This window comes from Rana temporaria, chromosome 12, assembly GCF_905171775.1.
Source record: "Rana temporaria chromosome 12, aRanTem1.1, whole genome shotgun sequence".
NCBI classification, from domain to species: Eukaryota; Metazoa; Chordata; class Amphibia; order Anura; family Ranidae; genus Rana; species Rana temporaria.
The window spans coordinates 133,725,461-133,747,104 of NC_053500.1; the positions used below are offsets into that span (position 1 = coordinate 133,725,461).

The window sequence follows — 21,644 nt, forward strand, 5'->3', positions numbered from 1 at the left end:
ATCCGTGCGTGGAAGGAGGGAGGGGGAATTGTCGGTGCAGGCTCTGGGATGTATGAGAGAGATGCTCTGAATATCGCTGAGGAGGCTCTGATGGCAGCATTGATGATATTTGATAGGTGGCACTGATCAGTGCCCGGATTATCAGTGTAAACAATGCATTGACCGTTTTTGCCTGTTAACGACTCTCCTTTCTTCACACAGACACAGCATGGGAGGAAAGGACTGCCGATGACCAGCAAGTCTGTTTACATGTGATCAGCTGATCACATTGTAAAGGGCCGCTGTGATTGGCCCTTTTACTGTGATTTGTTTTCAAAGGACACAGCAATCAAAGTATGTTGTATGCACATGGGAGGCGGGGTTTGGGGAGGATGTCCATGGACACCCTCCCAGAACTGGAACCCCCGGGTCTTGGATGGAAGGAGAAGGGGGGGGGGTCAGGGGGTACCCATCATGGTTTCTTGCACCGGGGCCCTGAAAGTTCTAGTTATGCCTCTAGGACCAGTATTAGGTGAAGGCGGATTTAGGTAAGTATTTTGGTAATTTAAAACTTTGCAAAAAAAAATGTTATGTAATCTATCCATTTTTGGCGGGATGGGGGCAAGTGGAGGAGGAGTACCTGGAACTCGGCTTTAACTAATTTTCTGGACTTTAGCAAGTCCAGGCCTTGCAGCATATTCTAATTCCAGCTTGCAGCAAAGCAATCTCTTTTCTCCAACTTCTCTCATTGCTCAGCTCAAGGCTCTCAAAGCGTACATATTGCTTGTTCTGGCAATAGAAATTATTTAAAAGGTGATCTGAGGGCAAGTGGATGTAAACCCAAATTTATATATATATATATATATATATATATATATATATATATATATATATATATTTTTTATGTCACAATGTAGAGTATAAGATTTCCTATCATCTGTGCCCAGTCTTGCCACACAGAGTTAATCCAGCTCTGAGCAATCCTCTTTTATTGTTCGGTGAAATAAAACAGACTTGCAGAGAAAAGCCTTAGTCCGTTCCACCACCCCTTGCTGTGAGTGACAGGTTATTTACATATCTCATGCACTAGCCTGGAGACAGACATTCTTTTTTAATTCCCACCCCCCACTCCTTTTCTGAAGTCATGTGATTACTTTTCTGGATTTTGACTGGATGTTGGTGATTATAGCAGAATTCAGTGTAGGGAATACATAGGAAAAAATGCATGTTGACAAGGGGAGTGTAGAGGTGGGTGGAGAGTCTGACATCACGACTCCACCCACAGAGCTCCAGACAACAGACCCACCCACAGAATCTGCAATCTTTCAGTTCTTATAACAGAAAGAGGGGAGACATTTGACAGGTAAGGATACATGCAGGAGGCGTCTATATCCTTATAGATCAGCACTATGGCAGTAGTTTAGAAAGGATGAGAGTGGCTTTACATCCACTTTAATGCATTTTTTTTTTCCTTTACAGCAACCTGTGAAATGTGCGGAATGGTCGGGGTCAGGGATGCGTTTTACTCGAAGACAAAGAGGTTCTGCAGCGTCTCCTGCTCCCGAAGCTATTCCTCAAACTCTAAGAAGGCAAGCATCCTGGCGAGGCTACAGGTAGCAGGCTGAGGAAAAAAAAAACACCCTTGCTTATCACGTCTACTTGGTTTAGGGTTTGTATAGATGAACAGGGCTCCATTGCCCTTTACGATGAACCACCGTCATTTCACCGCTATGTGACCGCATGCCTGTGCACCGGTATACACCTCGGGGGAGAAGGAAATAAAGGCACACGCAATCACGGCTTCCACTTGTTTTTACAAACTCCCTAGTTAAACATGAAATCCCGTATACCAACGCTTGCTGATCCCATACAGGTGGGTTGACTGTGGTTCACTGACGGGTCAATGCGGGGGCGAACACAGGTACGCAGTAACCACAACCCCTTTTACTTCTATACAAACCTTTTAAAGGGGTTTTCCACTATGTTCTTAAAGTGGACGTTGGCACCCAAGGGGAGGTCAGCACCATAATGTCCACTTTAAGCAGTGCTGATTACATTGTTGCAAAGGTTTCTTTTGATCTAAAAGTGGAATTCCCCTTTTAAATACCAAAGCACTGTGTACTGAGTGTAGCACTATAGTTGGTAGCACTGCTATGGAGCATGTCTGTGTTGGCAGAGGCTGGTATTTTGGCCACAGCACACCTGCTGATGGGTTCCATGTACAGGTGTGTGATTATAAGAGTGGGCAGAGATCTTACAGCTGTCAGATTGTTGGTGATTCTGACAGGTAAAATTGCACCTGCAGTATTTTATAAAAACAATAATATGCTGTAAATGAGGGCACTATGGGAGGTAGACTTTGATTTGAACCTAGATGTTTTCGCTTGTATTCTCTCCCCATCAAAGCAGAGATGTTAAAGGGGTTGTAAAGGTACAATTTTTTTCCCCCCTAAATATCTTCCTTTACCTTCGTGCAGTCCTCCTTCACTTACCTCATCCTTCCATGTTGCTTTTAAATGTCCTTATTTCTTCTGAGAAATCCTCACTTCCTGTTCTTCTGTCTGTAACTCCACACAGTAATGCAAGGCTTTCTCCCTGGTGTGGAGTGTCGTGCTCGCCCCCTCCCTTGGACTACAGGACGCTCTCTACATTGCCTATAGAGAAAGGAGCTTGTGTGTTTGTGGGCGTCCTGACTCTCCTGTTGTCCAAGGGAGGGGGGCGAGCACGACACTCCACACCAGGGAGAAAGCCTCGCATTACTGTGTGGAGTTACAGACAGAAGAACAGGAAGTGAGGATTTCTCAGAAGAAATAAGGACATTTAAAAGCAAAATGGAAGGATGAGGTAAGTGAAGGAGGACTGCACTAAGGTAAAGGAAGCTATTTAGGGAAAAAAAATTGTACCTTTACAACCCCTTTAAGCCTCATACACACGATCGGATTATCCGACGGGAATTGTGTGATGGCAGGTTGTTGCCGGAAAATCTGACCGTTTGTACGCTCCATCGGACAATTGTTGGATTTTCCATGGACAAATGTAGGACAGCATGCTTTAAAATTGTCCGCCAACAATTGTGTGTTCGTCGGCCAAAACTCCAAGGTACAAAAACGCATGCTCAGAAGCAATGCTCACAATAACACAACATTAGCTGAAGTTGCTGAAAGGGTGACACTAAAAAGCTGAAAAAAAAAACATAGTTTCGTGTTTGTTGGCGAACAATTCTTGCCGTTTTTGTATGCAATACAAGTTCACGGCCAACGCCCTTCGGACAAAAGTCCTACGCTTTTGTCCGTGGAAATTCCGATCGTGTACACAAGGCTTAAGTCAGGCTGTAAGGCCCCTATGGAAAATGAATGCCTCCTCCCTGAGCTCAGGGCTAAAAACAAACACAATCACTGGGCTGCTTTAGGAGGGTAAATATGTAAATTGACACAAATAGGTAGATTCAGGTAGGGGCGCGCAACTATAAGGCGGCGTAGCCTAGCGTGTTTACACTATGCCGCCTTAAGTAAGAGAGGCAAGTACTGTATTCTCAAAGTACTTGCCTCCTTACTTAGGGCGGCGTAGCGTAAATGCGGCAGGCGTAAGGGCGCCTAATTCAAATGTGTTTGAGGGGGGCGTGTTTTATGTTAATGAGGCTTGACCTCACGTTTTTTTCCCTTTTTTTCTTACTGCGCATGCGCCGGGCGCCTACGTTTCCCGGTGTGCATTGCGGCTAAGTACGCCGCACGGGCCTATTGATTTCGACGTGGACGTAAACGTCGTAAATCCCGATTCACGGACGACTCATGCAAACAACGTAAAAAATTCGAATTTCGGCGCGGGAACGGCACCCATACTTGACATTACTATTCCAATAGGGCCTAGCTCTAACTTTACGCGGTCTTACGTAAACGGCGTAAAAGTACTGCGTCGGGCCGGGCGTACGTTCGTGAATCGACGTATCTACTAATTTGCATAATCTACGCCGACCGCAATGGAAGCGTCACCTAGCGGCCATCCGAAATAATACAATCTAAGATAGGACCGCGCAAGCCGTCGTATCTTAGATATGTTTAAGCGTATCTCCTGTTTGAGCATACACTTAAACATAAGTCGGCGTAGATTCTGAGTTAGGCCGGCTTATCTACTGATAAGCCGGCCTAACTCTTACTGAATCTACCTAAAAGCCTTTAGTTTTCATTCATGAAATTCTGACAGCACATTTGTTGTATGTTTTGGCCCGATGAGCTCAGCAAAAGCTAGTGCAGGCTTAGACCCTGTTCACACTGATATAATATATATATAAAAAAATATATATGTGTATATATAAAAAAAAAAATTATCTTTCGTCCATGGACAGACACTGCTTTCTTATACTCTTGACTGTAATCCTCTCCTGATAGACGGAACATAACCCTACAGTCAAGAGTATAAGGAAGCTGTGTCCGTCCATGAACTTCAGATAAAAGCATTTTACCGTAAGTACACAAATCCTATTTTTATTTTTTTATCTCATCCTGGGCACTCTGACTGCAGCAAGGGCTTTGACTTGGACCTCGGTTTTGAGATTCAACAAACCTCTATTAGAACCTTAAAGGGGTTGTAAAGGTAAATGTTCACCTATGCATTAAGGTGAAAAAACATCTGACAACACTGGCCCCCCCGAACCCCCGTTTTACTTGCCTCACCCCTCGAAGTCCCGCGCTCGTCCCTGTCTTCCTCTTCAGTTCCCTGCCCGGCCGTTGATTGGCTAGGTTGGACGGATTGATGGCAGCGCAGCCATTGGCTGGCACTGCTGTCAATCCCATTAATGACGCGGCGGGCCGAGGGGGCGAGGTTGAGTGATTCAGTCGGTGGCTATGGCAGCCGCTGTATCACGGGAGCGCGCCCGCAAGAGCTTTCCACCATGCAAGCTCGCATGAAGGTGGAAAGCTCTTGCGGAGGGGGAGCCATGACAGCCGCCGAGGGACCCCAGAAGACGTGGATCAGGGCCACTGTGTGCAAAACGAGCCACGCAGTGGAGGTAAGCATAACATGTTTGTTATTTAAAAAAAAAAATGTAACTTTAGTGTCGCTTTAAGAGGCGATAGATCAGGGGTCTCAAACTGGCGGCCCTCCAGCTGTTGCGAAACTACAAGTCCCATCATGCCCCTGCTTGTGGGAGTCGTGCTTGTAACTGTGTCAGCCTTGCAATGCCTCATGGGAATTGTAGTTTTGCAACAGCTGGAGGGCTGCCAGTTTGAGACCCCTGATCTAGAGGTTCTGGTAATGCATTGCTGTATGAGAACTTACCCGAGTCCTGCGTTTATGGGAGGAGGTGACGTGCTCCGTTATACCTAGAAGCACCAGGTACTTTGCAGCAGCAGTAGAGCGCTGGAGAGGCGTACATGAGGTTTTACACAGACGGTGTCATTTTTGCCCTGAATATGCGAGTGACGGGTCTCTAAGTCCATAGGCAGCTTAGTTCATTTCAGCCTACCAGTGATCATTGCCGCCTTGCAGCATGTTCTATTCTGATGCTTTTTTCACTCTTTTAGGGTAAACCTCCCACTAAAAGAGCAAAGGTTCTCCAAAAACAGCCTCTTGTGGCTAAGCTCGCAGCTTACGCGCAGTATCAGGCTACATTGAAGAATCAATCGTTAAGTAAAACTGGTAAGTCCTCTCTCTACAAGTGCATTTCCCCTGCCTATGTGGCACCGAGTTCGTACATTTTTTTTTTTTTTTTTTTATAAATGTTTTATTTTTTTCCTTCTTTCGCAGCAATCCCTGCAGAGGGATTTAGCTGGGGTACCTACATCACTAGCAAAAACCTGCTGGCAGCTCCAGTCTCTTGCTTCAGACACGTAAGTGTAGCTGTCATGGCTTGTGCGAATGCGAACCGCACTTTCTTTATCATTCATTGGAGGACGCAGCACTGTGAAGGCTTTCTGTACAGCAACCTCAGTCCTCGGGTACCCCCAACAGGCCATGTTTTGGGAATTACTCTTGGATAAAATAGCTGCCCAAAATACCAAGCCATTGGGCCAGATCCACGTAGCGTATCGAAATAACGCTACGCCGCCGCAACTTTGAGAGGCAAGTGCTGTATTCACAAAGCACTTGCCTCTAAAGTTACGGCGGCGTAGCGTAATTCTGCCGGCGTAAGGGCGCGGAATTCAAATATTAAAGATGTGGGCGTGTTTTATGTTAATTATTTTTTTTTTGACCCAACGTAAATGACGTTTTTTCTGAACGGCGCATGCGCCGTCCGTGGGGGTATCCCAGTGCGCATGCTCGAAATGAACCCGCAACAAGCCAATGCTTACAACGTGAACGTCATTCTACGCAAAGCCCTATTCGCGAACGACGTAAAATGTTCAAAATTCGACGCGGGAACGACGTCCATATATAACATTGAGTACGCCTCATATAGCAGGGGTAACTATACGCCGAAAAAAGCCTTACGGAAACGACGTTAAAAAATGCGCCGGACGTACGTTCGTGGGTCGCCGTATCTAGCTAATTTGCATACTCGACGCGGCAATCGACGGAAACGCCACCTAGCGGCCAGCGTAAATATGCACCTTAGATCCGACGGCGTACTAAGATGTACGCCAGTCGGATCTAGCCCAGCTTCAGGCGTATCTTGTTTTGTGGATACAAAACAAAGATACACCGGAGCAAACTAGCAGTTATGCGGCGTATCAATAGATACGCCAGCTTAACTGCTTTGTGGATCTGGCCCATTGACTCTGATTTAAAGCACCTGTGCAAGATGAATGAAAACCTGCAAACATGGCCTGTTGATGGGGACCTAACCACTTCAATACCAGTCACTTGCGCACCTTCCTGCCCAAGCCAATTTTCAGCTTTCAGCGCCGTCGCACTTTGAATGACAATTGTGCGGTCATGCTACACTGTACCCAAACAAGTTTTTTTTATCATTTTGTTCTCACAAATGGAGCTTTCTTTTGGTGGTATTTGATCCTCTGCGATTTTTTTTTATTTTTATTTTTTGCGCAACAAATAAAAAAAAAAAATTCATACGTTTTCTTCTTCAATTATGGGCACTGATGAGGTGCCACTGATGGGCACCGCTTTTGTTTTTTCTCAACAAAAGAGGAATTACGCTGTAAAGTGGTTGTAAACCCTCTCTGACCACTTGCACCGCTACAGGTAAGCCTAGATTAAGGCTTACCTGTAGGTGCAAGAAATATCTCCTTAACCTACACAGTTAAGGAGATATTTGCAGAAAGGACTGCACCGATGTCTACGGTGCATGTGCGCGGTAGACAACGGCGCAGGCGCACTGAGCGTGCCGGTTTTATCAATGGGATAATGCCGGAAACTCACGCATGCGCAGGGATTGTGCCGATTCCGCGCGAATGCGCTGGAGTGATGTCATCGCTACCGCCAGTCACAGCGCCGGAGCGGCGATACACGGAAGGGACTCGTAGGCAACATGGCGGAGGGGAACGAGGAGTGCTTCGGGGGCTTCGATCGGAGGTAAGTCATTCATAATGAGCTAGTATGCAATTCATACTAGCTCATTATGCCTTTCTCTTGCAGGTTTTTTTTTTTTTTTAAAGAGGGGAAAAAAAGAGGGTTTACTTCCGCTTTAATATCCCACAATATTTCCATTGCGTCATCACATGTGCTATAGGTCCAAGAGGATAAAACAATGCAACCCAATGCACTGATAATGTACATAAAAATGTAGGTATTTAGTATTTTATTAAAAATTCTAGAGGGGGGGCAAAAGGCTGGTATGTATTTAGATCATGTTGCAAAATGGTTGGTATGCACCTATGGACAACACATCTAACATTATCTTCCCATCACAGGCACCAATGGGCAACTGCTGGGGGGACATAGCTGAAGGTGTGCGAGTCGAAGTCCTCAACACCGATCAGAATCTGACTACAAAAGTGTTTTGGATTGCTGTGATAGTGAAACTGGCAGGTAGTTTTTTTTTTTTTTTTTATATATAAAATACATTTTACTCTTCACTGTTTTTTGATATAATAACTTTTGCACATGATAATGCTGTCGAACACTGGCTTTAGATAAAATCAGCTGCTGAAATTGCATAGAAGAGCTGAAGTTTTAATATCACTTTTAAAGTGTGAGTTCACCCTTACTTTATGTGAACATACACAGGACCCCCCCCCCCTCCCTCCATCCCCATCCCCATTCCCATTCCCATTGTGTTTTAGCTAGTTAGTGGGCATAGAGGAGGGAGGGAGTGGGCTGTCATTTACCTCTGTGTATACACCCACAGGTGTGACTCCTGTAGTCACATGGGTTGCTCAGATGTGATAGGGGGGGAAATGCCCAGCATAGAAATTCACTGAAAACTGAGCATGTGCAGAGGATCAGCCAGGTTTTACTGCTGTCTGGGACCCGTTGCCCTCCATTCCTGTCCGCACTTTCATTTTAACCAGAAAGTATTGTTTAATATCTATCTTCGCCCTCTCTTTGAAATTATCAGTAACCAGAAGTTACTCTACCACTCTTATGCAGATGACACACAACTGTATTTCCGTATCTGCAACAAAAAGGATCATTCTCTTGGACTTGAGAAATTCCTCTCTCTAATAGATAGCTGGATGACATCCAGTTATCTTAAACTTAATGGTTCAAAAACAGAACTTCTTCTTCTGTTTCGCGCTAACCGGAAAAGTCACCCTGCGCCAACATGGACTCCCCCGCCCATTCTGGGCAAAACCATCACCCCCAGCACCAAAGTCAAAAGTCTCGGAGTCATTTTTGACACCTACATGACAATGGATGCACAAATAGAATCTGTAGTCAGCGGATCCCACCATCTGCTGCGCCTTCATCCCGAAAGAGGACATTGCAGTCGTGGTGGGAACAATCATCAATTCCAGACTTGACTACGCAAATGCCCTCTATCTAGGACTCCCCAAATACCAAATCGCTCGTCTGCAAGTCGTCCAAAATACGGCCGCTCGGTTAGTGACTGGCAAAAAACCATGGGAATCAATCTCACCTCACCCCCAATATCTATGCGAAAAAATAAAAGCCCACAACCCCAATCGCATTCTGCGATCAACCGATCAAAACTTACTCCAAATACCCAAAACCAGATACAAGTCCAAAGGAGATCGAAGATTTGCAGTCCAGGGACCTCGCCTGTGGAATGCACTACCAACCACCATCCGACTGGAGTCGGACCACTTGGCCTTCAGGAGAAAGATTAAAACCCATCTCTTCTGAGGTCAAGGGGTTCCTTACCCATGAAATGGAAACAGCGCCCAGAGGCGATTCAGTTTGCATGTGTTGCGCTTTACAATTTTCTCACTCACTCACTCACTCACTCGGTAAACTCCTACATGAAGAAACAGAAAAAAACAAAAAAAAATCTTTATTTTTATTTTTTTATTAGTAGAGTAGAAGAAAGCTAGAACCCCTGTCAGTTTTCTTTCTGTCTTTATCCTTGTTGCAAGTTTTCCTTCACTTCCTGCCTGATTTCATTTGTTGTCAGCGGGACAGGTAGTGAGGATAAATCTCTCTAATGGGACCCAGATAGCAATAAAAGCCTGACGGAAGTTTTAGTTCTTTGCTGCTCTGTCCAAAACCAGATAAAAATTAAAATAAAGTTTGTTACGGATTAAAAGCCAACTTTTAACCTCGAGTCTCCATCTCCATCATGTGCTGCTATTGTGTTTTAAAATCCCTTTTGCTCTCCCTTATGTCTCCAGGCTACAACGTCTTGCTGCGATACGAAGGGTTTGAGAACGACGTCACTATGGACTTCTGGTGTAATATTTGTAGTAATGACGTTCACCCGGTCGGTTGGTGTGCAAGCAGCGGGAAGCCACTAGTCCCTCCCCAAAGTATGTTTATGTTCCTTTTTTTTCATCCTTGGGGAAGCCGCTATGTCCCAATTTCATAAGGTTGTCAAAGGAATAAAAGTGGAAGTGTTGCCTTTCTCAACTACCGTATTTATCGGGGTATTGCGCGCTCCGGTGTATAGCGCGCACCCCTAAAGTGGACCCGCATTCCTGTAAAAAAAAAAAAACAACATTTTAGTACTTACAGTTTTGGTGTCTTGCGCAGCGTCCATCGGCGGCCTCGTCGGGTCCGGCGTCCGTCTGCGGCTTCGGTGGTGTCCTCCTCGTCGGGTCCGGCATATACCGAGTGCAGTACACTCGTGTATAGTCGGGCAGGCTCGGCTCCTCTCGCGGTCACGTCCTGGACGTACAGGACGTGACCGCGAGAGGAGCCGAGCCTGCCCGACTTTACCCGAGTGTACTGCGTATAATTAATCTAAATTAATCGATTAAAAAAAATTACACAGTAACAGCCCTACTTTTTACAGTTCGGCACTGCGTTGCTTTAACTGAAAATTGCGCAGTGGACATTGTACCCAAACAAAACTTGCGTCCTTTTTATTTATTTTTTTTCCCACAAAAAGAGCTTTCTTTTGGTGGTATTTGATTACCTCTGCGTTTTTTTTTTTTTTCACGATATAAACAAAACAACAGTGACAATTAAAAAAATATATATATATCTTTAGCTTTTTGCTATAATAAATATCCCACATTTTTTTTTCCTCAGTTTAGGCCGATATGTATTCTTCTACATATTTTTGGGTAACAGCGACAATTTTACAGTGATGAGTGCTATAAAAATGCACTTTTTTCTGTAAAAATGTCACTGACAGTGAAGGGGTTAACACTAGGGGGGCGGTCAAGGGGTCAATTGTGTTCCCTCTCTGTGTTCAAACTGAAGGAGGGGGTGGGACTTGCTAGGGGAGATGACAGATCGCTGTTCATACTTGGTATGAACACACGATCAGTCATTTCTTCCCTAAAAAAAACGGGATCTGTGTGTTTACTGTTCCCTTTTTTTTTTTTTTTTTTTTTTAAGTTGTATTTTCTGTGAAATAATAATATATATATTTTTTTTACAGCCATTCAACACAAATATTCAAATTGGAAAGCTTTCTTAGTCAAGCGACTAACTGGTGCCAAGACACTACCTGCAGATTTTGCTCAAAAGGTAACTCTTTTTAGATCCTGTAGGTCTTCGTTTCTGTTTTTTTCATAGAAGCTCAACCCCATTCCCGGTTTAATGACTGAATGTTAAATTTTAATGAGGTAACGTACTGTAAAAGCTGTGCCAAAGAAGAGGCAATCATTGGGCTGCATTCAGACCTGAGCGTTTTGTCGCCTGAAGCGCGACGCTCAAAAACGCTAGAGGGGGAAAAATACATTATTCCCTATGGAGATGGTTCACATCTCCACTCCAAAACGCCGAACGCCTGAAGCTCAAACAAGTTCCGGACCCTTTTTGTCACGCGTATCGGGCGGTTTGGGCGTTTTTCAGCATTTATTTTCCATAGAAAGTAATGGAAACACTTGATGCAAGCAACTAGCGCGACAACGAGCGTTTGCTACGGGCGTTTTGTCGCTTTAATCAATAGAACATTTCACCCAGGCAGAAGATAAAAAAAATCTACCAACAAGTGATGAAAAGATGATCATTTTTCCTATTGGCTAAAATAAAAAACGTCGAAGTACAAAAACGTTGGACGATGCTGTATGCAAACGCGCAAATAAGCGCGACAAAACGCCGGGAAAAAAACACCCGAAAAAACGACCGAACGACCTACGCTCAGGTGTGAATGCAGCCTAAGACAAGGGATTAGTTGCCAGTATTGTGTATGGGCTCCCTGCAGCTGGTCGGTTCTCCCTTCCTGACTTGCCATGCCTTATTTTGCCCTGTGTGGAGATCACTATCTTGGTGGCGCAGGATTTTGCTTTCTGCCATCAGAGTTGATCTGGTGAACTGGTGGGGGAATATTGAAGCGGTGGCGGCTAGTGTTTGTTTTCCGCCGCCCCGAGTCCTCCATGGCGGCTTTCAGCTCCTCCTAGGCTTCCAATAGTATCGCCTGTCCTTTCAGCCAATTGGGTGACCAGTGTCAAAACCTGCTTCCCGATTGGCCGGGTGGAGAATTGTTAGAACAGCGAATATTAATTCTCAGTTGTAACACACCTGGGTGAGCTTGGAGCACCCAAGCCCACCCTATATTGGAGCCTCTGGCTCCATGCGCGGGTGTCCTGAAGGGGTCGGCCACATGGACAGGGAGGGGCTGTGCCCTTAATGGACAGGCCACCCCTGAGCAGAAGAGGTTCCGAAGGCATAGTCTGGATTAAGCAAAAGCGGGGAGATCAATACTTTTCATGTTGAGAGGTGGAGGCAGAGTGGTCTTGCAAAAATGTGGACCTTCTGTTTTGGCATGGGAGGTCCAATTTAACTTTTGAACTTCAGGTTCACTTCAAGTGGTCATATGGTGGACTAATAGGGGGACATTTCCTAAAACGGATGCACACAGAATCTGGTACAGCTGTGCATAGTAACCAATCGGCTTCTAACTTCAGCTTGTTCAATTAAGCTTTGACAAGAACACTTAGAAGCTGATTGGTTACTGTGCACAGATGTAGCAGATTCTGTGTGCACCAGTTTTAGGAAATGTCCCCCATAGTAACAGATCACTTGCCTTTTCAATATTCACCAAATGAGGGAATTTATTTTTGTGCTGCTGATAATCCAACTCTGGCTGAATGCCTGTACCCCAAGCTCCTCCTCTTCTCAGTGTGCCTCCATAGCAAGACGCACACATACAGGCGTGCTCCTGAGCTGGGCTGTGTGCGTCTATAGACCCACTCACAGCATGGTTCGGCCCAACCCCCACCCCCACCCCCTGCTCACATGATTTTGCTAATGGCAACCGGAACGAATGGCTCCCGCTGCTCTCAGCCAAGCTTATGAGAGCACCGGGAGAGAAGAACTGAAGTCGGTAACAGCGCTGGATCGATACAGAACTCCGGTATGTGTTTGAGAGTGGGGGGGCAGGGGGGAGCTGGTATTGGAAGGATTCATGCAGAGAATGCATTAACCACTTGCTTACTGGGCACATATACCCCCTTCCTGCCCAGGCACAATTTTAGCTTTCAGCACTGCGTCGCTTTAAATTAAAATTGCGCGGTCGTGCGGCGTGCCTCCCAAACAAAATTTGCGTATTTTTTTTTCCCCCCCCCACAAATAGCTTTCTTTTGGTGGTATTTGATCACCTCTGTGGTTTTTATTTTTTGCGCTATTAAAAAAAAAGAGCGACAATTTTTAAAAAAAAAAACACTATTTTTTTACTTTTTGCTATAATAAATATCAATTTTTTTTAAAAAAAATACTTCTCAGTTTAGGCCGATATGTATTCTACATATTTTTGATTAAAAAAAAAAATCGCAATAAGCGTATAGTGATTGGTTTGCCCAAAAGTTATAGTGGCTACAAAATAGGGGATAGAATTCTGACTTTTTTTTTATTTATTTTTTGCTAGTAATACGGCGATCTGCGAATTTTGTCAGGAGTGCGATATTGCGGCGGAGACATCGGATACTTTTGACACATTTTTGGAACCATTCACATTAATACAGCGAACAGTGCTATAAAAGTGACTGGCAGGGAAGGGGTTAACACTAGGGGGGCGAGGAAGGGGGTTAAATGTGTATCCTGGGAGCGATTCTTACTGGGGGAGGTGACCGATGCTGTGTCCCTATGTACAAGGGACACAGCATCTGTTTCCTCTCCCTGACCGGACGTTGAGCTCTGTGTTTACACACAGAGCTCCACGTCCCTGCTCTGTCATTGCCGATCGCCGGTACCTGGCGGACATCGCGGCCGCCAGGCACGCGCACCGGCATCTCGGGGACCCACCAGTGGCCGGAGGACGCGAGGCCGTAAAAAGACCGCCTCCCGGATATATAGAGCCACCAGGAGGCCGTCTTTTTACTATGGCCCGGGTCTAAAGTAATTAAGATCAGAAATCTTTTGTCTTTACAACCATTGTGACATTGTGCACCTCCCCCGCCCCCCCCCCCGCCCCTTTTTTTTTCTTTTATTAAAAGGTGTCGGAAAGTATGCAGTATCCCTTCAAGCCTTCAATGAGGGTAGAAGTTGTCGACAAAACGCACCTATGCCGGACGCGGGTGGCAGTCGTAGACAGCGTAATAGGGGGTCGGCTGCGACTGGTGTACGAGGAGAGCGAGGACAAGACTGACGACTTCTGGTGTCACATGTACAGCCCTCTCATTCATCCTATTGGATGGTCTCGAAGCATAGGCCATCGGTTTAAGAGATCAGGTACATGCAGAGCTAGGTCATGTTTCCTCTGGGCCTTTATCATTCTCCTACAAAGCTGAAAACAATGGAATACATTATATACTGAGCAGTTTTACCAAGAAACTAAAATATTTCAAATTCTGTTTTGTAATTCACACACATCTGCCACAATATATAGCCAAGTAGTGGCTGCATATTGAAAGGTGGGTGACAATGCTGGTCAAAGCCTGAAGCTTTGTGACTTCTTGTACATTGCTCCTTATTAGTCTTCTAAAACAAAAAAAAGGGGTAGAATCAAACTGATGTGTTTTATTCTTTTCAGACATCTTAAAGAAGAATGAATCTCACTTTAATGCGCCTTCACACTTATTTATAAAGGTAAATATTCAATATTAGACATCTTTCCTGGCACTATTTCCTAAACCTCGAAGTTCTTGTGTAGTTGGCATCATTTAGGCCTCATTCACATTGGGTGTCCCGTGTTCTGTGCATCCCATTGATGTCGTTTGGGGCACAGCAGCTGCAGGAACACAGACGCTGCTCCCAATTTTGACACCTATGTGGGTGCGTACCCAGAATGCATACTGTGTGTGAGTTCAGGGACACACACCCACACGGCGGGTTCGATTGGGAGCAGCAGCTGTGTCCCCAATTTACATCAATGGAACTGCCTGCATGGGGATGCACGAAACACCTGTGCATCCCCATGCAGATTAGCGCAGCTTTTTGTGGGCGTTTAGGGGGGAAAATAATAAAATTGTACCTTTACAACCCCTTTAAATAGCTTCCTTTACCTTAGTGCAGTCCTCCTTCACTTACCTCATCCTTCCATTTTGCTTTTAAATGTCCTTATTTCTTCTGAGAAATCCTCACTTCCTGTTCTTCTGTCTGTAACTCCACACAGTAATGCAAGGCTTTCTCCCTGGTGTGGAGTGTCGTGCTCGCCCCCTACCTTGGACTACAGGAGAGTCAGGACGCCCACTAACGCACAGCTCCTTTCTATATCTGGAACGTAGAGAGCGTCCTGACTCTCCCGTAGTCCAAGGGAGGAGGCGAGCACGACACTCCACACCAGGGAGAAAGCCTTGCATTACTGTGTGGAGTTACAGACAGAAGAACAGGAAGTGAGGATTTCTCAGAAGAAATAAAGGACATTTAAAAGTAAAATGGAAGGATGAGGTAAGTGAAGGAGGACTGCACTAAGGTAAGGGAAGCTATTTAGGGAAAAAAAAAATTGTACCTTTACAACCCCTTTAAGTTTTCCCCATGTAAACGAGGCCTTATTCTGTACTGTCTGTGTTGGAAAATTATCAGATTCGAACATCAGTGTTCCATTTGTGGTTTAGCAGTGTAAGGCCCCGTACACACGTCCGAGAAACTCGACGGGCAAAACACAGTTTTGCTCGCCGAGCCGAAATTTCCCATTGAACAACGAGGAAATAGAGAACATGTTCTCTATTTGGCCCGACGAGATCCTCGTCGGCTTCCTCGGCCAAAAGTGTACACACGACCGGGTTTCTTGGCAGAATACGGCTCCGTTCGAGTTTCTGGCTGAATTCTGCCGAGAAACTCGGTCGTGTGTACGGGGCCTAAGTTGTAGACCTCCAGTGGATTTGATGTTCAAAGAAACGCCTAAAATAGTGCTGTGGTTAATGTTAACGTGTCCATCAAGATTTGGATCGAGTGGGGAAGGATTGGAACTCATGATCAGTCCTTACTGCTTGCGTGGCTGTGTCCTAAGTGGTTCCCCCTCACTTCCCGTCCTGCTGACCGCTATTTCACCAGACAGGAAGTGAAGGGAAATCCATAACAGGGACACACACACACAGAGGTCAAAATTTGACCAGATTTCCAGCCTTCTCATATTTCTTCTAGCATTTTTATTTCTGCCTGTGTTGCTATTGAACACTTTCTCTCACTTATTGTCTGACAAATCGATATCGGCTGGACAGCAAGTGTGGGTAGTTTTCGCTAAAGAAGATGGCGATGGCAGTAAAAATCTGACAGGTGAAAGTAGAAGTCCAGTCTACTGCTATCTAAGCCCTATAGCAACCATCAAGTAAAGGAAAGATGTCTATATTTACCTGATCTGGTGCGGTCATGTGATCACTCAAACGGCCAGCTTAAGTGTAGAGGAGAGTTTATCTAGAATGGCTGCAGAGCATGGGTGATGTCACCCATAGTCTTACTATGGTGCATCTGTTGTCGGCTGTCCCTCCTCTCCACTGAAGCCGGCGCTGGGAAGCCGATCATGTGACCGGACCAGAGAGCCTTCAGAATAAATAAGTATAGACCTCTTTCCTTTACAGTAGGGGGTCTCAAACTGGCAGCCCACCGGATGTTGTGAAACTACAAGTCCCTACATGCCTCTGCCTGTGGGAGTCATGCTTGTAACTGCCACCCTTGCAATGCCTCATGGGACTTGTAGTTTTGCAACAGCTAGAGGGCCACCAGTTTGAGACCCCTGCTTTACAGGGTAGTTGGTATAGGGCTTAGAATGGGGATGGGAGCAGGTTTAAGCTTAGATAGTATTTGACATGACTGTGGCTGTACAGGGCTGTGAATGAGTAAACTACAAGTCCCACCTGCCATCACAGTAAATGGACTTGTAAATCGACAACAAGCACGGTAATCGGAGCACTTGTGGTCTATTGACACTTCCTTTAGTAACGTTTAAAGCATGCTATCCCACATTTGTGTGCGGAAATTCCGACAACAATTGTCCGATGGAGCATACAAACGGTCGGATTTTCTGACAACAGCCTGTCGTCGCACAATTCCTGTGGGAGGGAGGTGAGCAAGTCACATGAACCCCATAACCAGATGTATTGGGTGTTTCATTTTGCTGCTTTTGATTTTTATTTCTTTTTTTCCCCCCATAGTTTTAAATGAAGTTGTGTTCTTTTGTTTTCATCAGGTCAAAGATGTTGACCAAAACTCTGAGTGGTTCAAGGAAGGGATGAAACTGGAAGCTATCGATCCACTAAACCTCTCTGCGATATGTGTAGCCACCATTAGAAAGGTGATTCTTTTTCATGTTACTGTAGTCGAATGTTCATTGGCTCGGACTTGGGTATCGGCACACACTTGAATATAGGTTTCTCAACATCTGTTAGATTAAACCAAGCAATTCTGGTTCCGACCATCTTAACACATTTTGTTTTATGTGCACCTTAAGGTGTTAGCCGAGGGCTACCTGATGATTGGAATTGACGGGTCAGAAGCAGCAGATGGTTCAGACTGGTTTTGTTATCATGCTTTATCACCCTCAATATTCCCTGTTGGCTTCTGTGAAATTAACAAGATTGAACTAACTCCGCCACGAGGTAAGGTTATATATCACATTTCCACTATTTAATACAGGGGGCTCTCATGACACACAGAGAGGTGATTTACTAAAGGCAAATAGACTGTGCACTCCTTTTCCTCCAGAGCTTGGTAAATGTGGCAATAAAGCTTTGCTGGTTTCAATCCAATCATGTGCAAGCAAAAATGCCTTTTTGTTTTATTTTTTTACTAGCTGAATACCCGGCGTTGCCCGGTCTTCCTATCTTAACCTTTTGGGGAGGAAAATCATAGTAATATAAATATACCCATCTTTTATATAAGGGTGTAGGTAAGGGTTAATTTAACTGTCATATATTTTTATTTGGCATATAAGTAATATGTGTAGCAGGTATTATTGAAATATCTCCAGGCGTACAGAAGTTATGTGGGAACATACATTTCCCATTGATTTGCATGGGACTTTAAACCAAAACCCCGACCCTCACAAATGGGGGTAGTTAAGGGATAAATTAACTATCCTATAGTTTAAGTGGACATATAAGTAACATGTGACCAAGTGTTATTGAAATATGTACAGCCGTTTGGAAGTTATGAAGTAACATGTATTTCCCATAGAGTTGAATGGGACTTTAAAGGAAAACCCCGACCATGGCAAATGGGGTGGGTAAGGGTTGAACCACCTATCCTATGTTTGTTGCTGACATATATAAGTAACATGTGTGCCAAGTTTCATGTTAATATCTTTAGCCGTTTGGACGTGATGCTGGAACATACATACATACATACATACATACATACATACATACACATTGAGTTTTATATATATAGATTGATTGGGCATTCTTTACGAAGTGAAGCTTTACCCACATTGACATTTACTAAGAAAAAAAGTGCCGCTGCACTTGCAAAGTGCACAGTATTTGCCTTTAGTACATCGACTCAGTTTTCGATTCCTTTTTAAAGTGTTACTAAACCCCCAACAGTAAAATCAGTCTGTATATGCAGTAAAGCATGCTTGTTATACTCACTGCGAAACCTAAGGGCTTAATCCTCTGCATTGTGTAAAAAAGGCTGATTGATCCTGTATGCACAGATCCTCCCCTTCTGCCGCTGTCCCCAAAACATCTACGGATAAGACAGAGGTTGCTGGTCTGCACATGCTCAGTGTGGTGTGTATTGCTAGAGTTTTTTTTTATTTATTTTTCTTGGGAGAATGCATGTGATCAGCACAGGGCGTGTTGATCAAAATTGTGGACAGTCTTGAGGCACCCCATTCTACAATGTAAAAACCATTTATTATGTTTTTTTATTTTTTTTTGTGTATTTTGTGCGTGTACTCGAGAGAGGAGCCGGACTGCAGGAGTTGGGAGTAGGCAGGCCTCCCCCCAGAGGCAATCTGCCATCTTTCTCCATGCCCCGGGTGGCAATGGCGGGTGTGTGAGGGTGTCCTCCCACACAGCCCGCCCTACCTGCTCCGCTTTGAAGCCCAAGGGGCAGAGGGACTCCCTATAAGGGAGTGAGAGGATTTTGCCCGCGTGCATGTTAACCCAATTTCGAGTGCGTCTAAGTGTGGTGGCTTTTGTGGGAGGGGGTGGGCGTACTAAGCGCAGGCTTACCTCGCATAGAACACCCACCGGTAGCCGGGCTGAGACCACCAAACTCAATTCACATGTAGCCGAGACCGGGATCCGAACCCCTAGCTGCAGAGGTGAATGGCTTGTCAGCGCAGTGCCAATCGCGTTGAGCCCCCGCAGCTCCTGTAAAAAACATTTTAATAGTTCTACATAATGCAGGACACCCAACGTTGGAGGTGATTTATTCTTCCAAAGCAAATGCGCTTTTGCAAACTGGTACTGACTAGTACATTGTTTATTTTCTTCCGCAGTTTTTCTCTATCAATAAATGAATGCATCAAGGTGAAAAAACATCCAACAGTACTGCGCCCCCCCCCCCCCCCCCCCCCCCCCGCCTCTATCAATAAACAAATGCATTAAGGTAAAAAAAACATCCGACGGTAACAAATGCATTAAGGTCATCCTCTTTGGTTCCCAGCCTGGCCATTGATTGGCTACACTGGATGTATTGAAAGCAGCGCAGACATTGGCTGGTGCTGCTGTCAATCGCATCCAATGACGAGGCGTGCAGGGGGGCGGGGCCGAGTGATACAGTCGGCGGCTATGGCCGCCGCTGTATCACGGGAGCGTGCCCGCAAGAGCTTTCCACCGTGCAAGCTCGCTTGCATGAAGGTTGAAAGCTCTGATTTTCAATTGCAGTTGTCTCTGCACTAATGAGCAGACCAATATTAAACTGGGTACTGGTTGAACTGAATTGAGAATGTTTTTATATATGGCATATTTTACAGCTCGGTAATCTCAAATCCAGAAGGTTAATTTTTATCTGTTTTTTATAGGATATACAAAACTACCTTTCAAATGGTTTGACTACCTCAGGGAAACTGGATCCATAGCAGCTCCTGTGAAGCTTTTCAACAAGGTAACGTAAAGCTAGCATTGATGGTACTACAGAGTAGGGCTGGGGAAAAAAATCGAGTTAGTAGCTTCAATCGATTTTTTTTTTTTTTGTGTTTTTTTTTTTTCTTTCCCCCAGGACCGGCGCTGACACCGCGCCGGTCCTGAGGACCTGCGGGCAGGAGTTTTTAGGCGAGGCTGTGGCTTTGGCCTGGTCCATGAGTCCGGATGCCGCGGACTGGGCCGAAGCCGTGGCCTCGCCTAAAAACTCCTGCCCGCAGCGCCTCAGGACCGGCGCGGTGTCCATCAAAAAAAATTAAAAATCTGTTCGAATTGTAAATCTAGTAAAATCGTAGATTTTTTTTATTTCTTATTTTTTTTTTTTTTATTTATTTATTTTTTTTTTTTTTAGGGGCAAAATCGCCCAGCTCTACTACAGAGCATGAATGCTTTTTTTAATGCATAGCTAAACAAAAAAGCAAAAAATGTTATGTAATATATTGAAGCTTTCCAGTCCTTAGATGTGGCTACTATTTTTTTTTTTTTTTGTTTCCCATTTGGTAATAACAAACGCTTGTCCTTCATGTTATACGATCATTTAAACTTTAATCCTCTGCCTTTGTTATTTTATTGTTCATTTTCTGGTGGATTGATGATTCTAAAAGAGAGATCATGTTTATGCTGTCTGTCTTTCTCCTCCATTGAGGGTCATGGAGAAGTCTTTAAGCTTCAGGTTATACTGCTGCCTCCAGGAGGATTGGACACTGGCAAATATAGGAACCTTTAGGCCATCGCAGGATAATCCCCTCCCTGCCATCAGCACGCCTCAATTTTGATGTCTTTAGTATCATGGACGTCTTTTCTTCAACTCTGCTGCTATAAAGCCTAACCTATCACCAACCAATCCAATCAAATTTTGGCATTTTTTTTCCGATCAAGAGACAGTGGGCCGGATTCAGAAACAAGATACGACGGCGTACCTCCTGATACGCCGTCGTATCTCTGAGTGCGGGCCGTTGTATCTATGCGCCTGATTCAGAGAATCAGTTACACATAGATATCCCTAAGATCCGACTGGTGTAAGTGTCTTACACTGTCGTATCTTAGGCTGCATAATCACGCTGGCTGCTAGGTGGCGCTTCCGTATAGTTACGCGAGGAATATGCAAATTAGGTATTTACGCCGATTCAGAAACGTTAGGCTTTTTTCGGCGTATAGTTACCCCCGCGCAGAGTTTTGAAAATTTTACGTTGTTTGCGTAAGTCGTTCGCGAATAGGGCTGAACATCCTTTATGTTCACGTTGATTCTAATACGTCCTTGCGGCGTACTTTGGAGCAATGCACACTGGGATATTTTACGGACGGCGCATGCGCCATTAAAAAAAAAAACAGGTCAAAAACGCGGGGTCAAGTAAAATTTTAATAAAACCCGCCCCCAACATCTCCATTTGAATTAGGCAGGCTTAGGGCGCAAGTTCTTTCTGCATACGGAACTTGCGCCCAAAGTTATAGCGGCATAACGTATCGGAGATGCGTTACGCCCGCAGAAAGATGCGATCATCTTTCTGAATCCGGCCTAGTGAAGTTACTAATGGTGCCAATGTCTGCAGCCTGGAATCGTGTTATAGATGGAGCCAATCTTGGCCGGTTAAGTAGGGCGGCCAAGATTCAATCCATTTATGGGCAGGCTGGTTGTACTGAAGTAGATTGATGGAAACCAGACTATTGGATTGATTTTTGTTTGCGTGTGATTGCTGTAGCCGCTAGCAGTAATCATTGTGATTTGCCAGCAGGGAA

At 44.9% G+C, this 21,644-nt stretch overlaps 1 protein-coding gene across 8 annotated transcripts in view; it reads left to right on the top strand.

Annotated features, from left to right (window-relative positions):
• MBTD1 (mbt domain containing 1) overlaps positions 1–21,644 on the top strand; it is a 67,772-nt gene that overhangs the window by 16,785 nt on the left and 29,343 nt on the right. For 7 of the 8 annotated variants that reach the window (XM_040330767.1, XM_040330772.1, XM_040330775.1 and 4 more), the window contains exons 3-13: positions 1,459–1,592; positions 5,499–5,613; positions 5,722–5,804; positions 7,785–7,902; positions 9,666–9,800; positions 10,880–10,968; positions 13,878–14,112; positions 14,414–14,469; positions 17,009–17,113; positions 17,270–17,417; positions 19,790–19,872. In XM_040330767.1, the coding sequence (XP_040186701.1) occupies positions 1,459–1,592; positions 5,499–5,613; positions 5,722–5,804; positions 7,785–7,902; positions 9,666–9,800; positions 10,880–10,968; positions 13,878–14,112; positions 14,414–14,469; positions 17,009–17,113; positions 17,270–17,417; positions 19,790–19,872 (1,301 nt within the window). The remainder of the gene's footprint in view (positions 1–1,458; positions 1,593–5,498; positions 5,614–5,721; positions 5,805–7,784; positions 7,903–9,665; positions 9,801–10,879; positions 10,969–13,877; positions 14,113–14,413; positions 14,470–17,008; positions 17,114–17,269; positions 17,418–19,789; positions 19,873–21,644) is intronic. The other variant, XM_040330768.1, reaches the window with a different exon arrangement.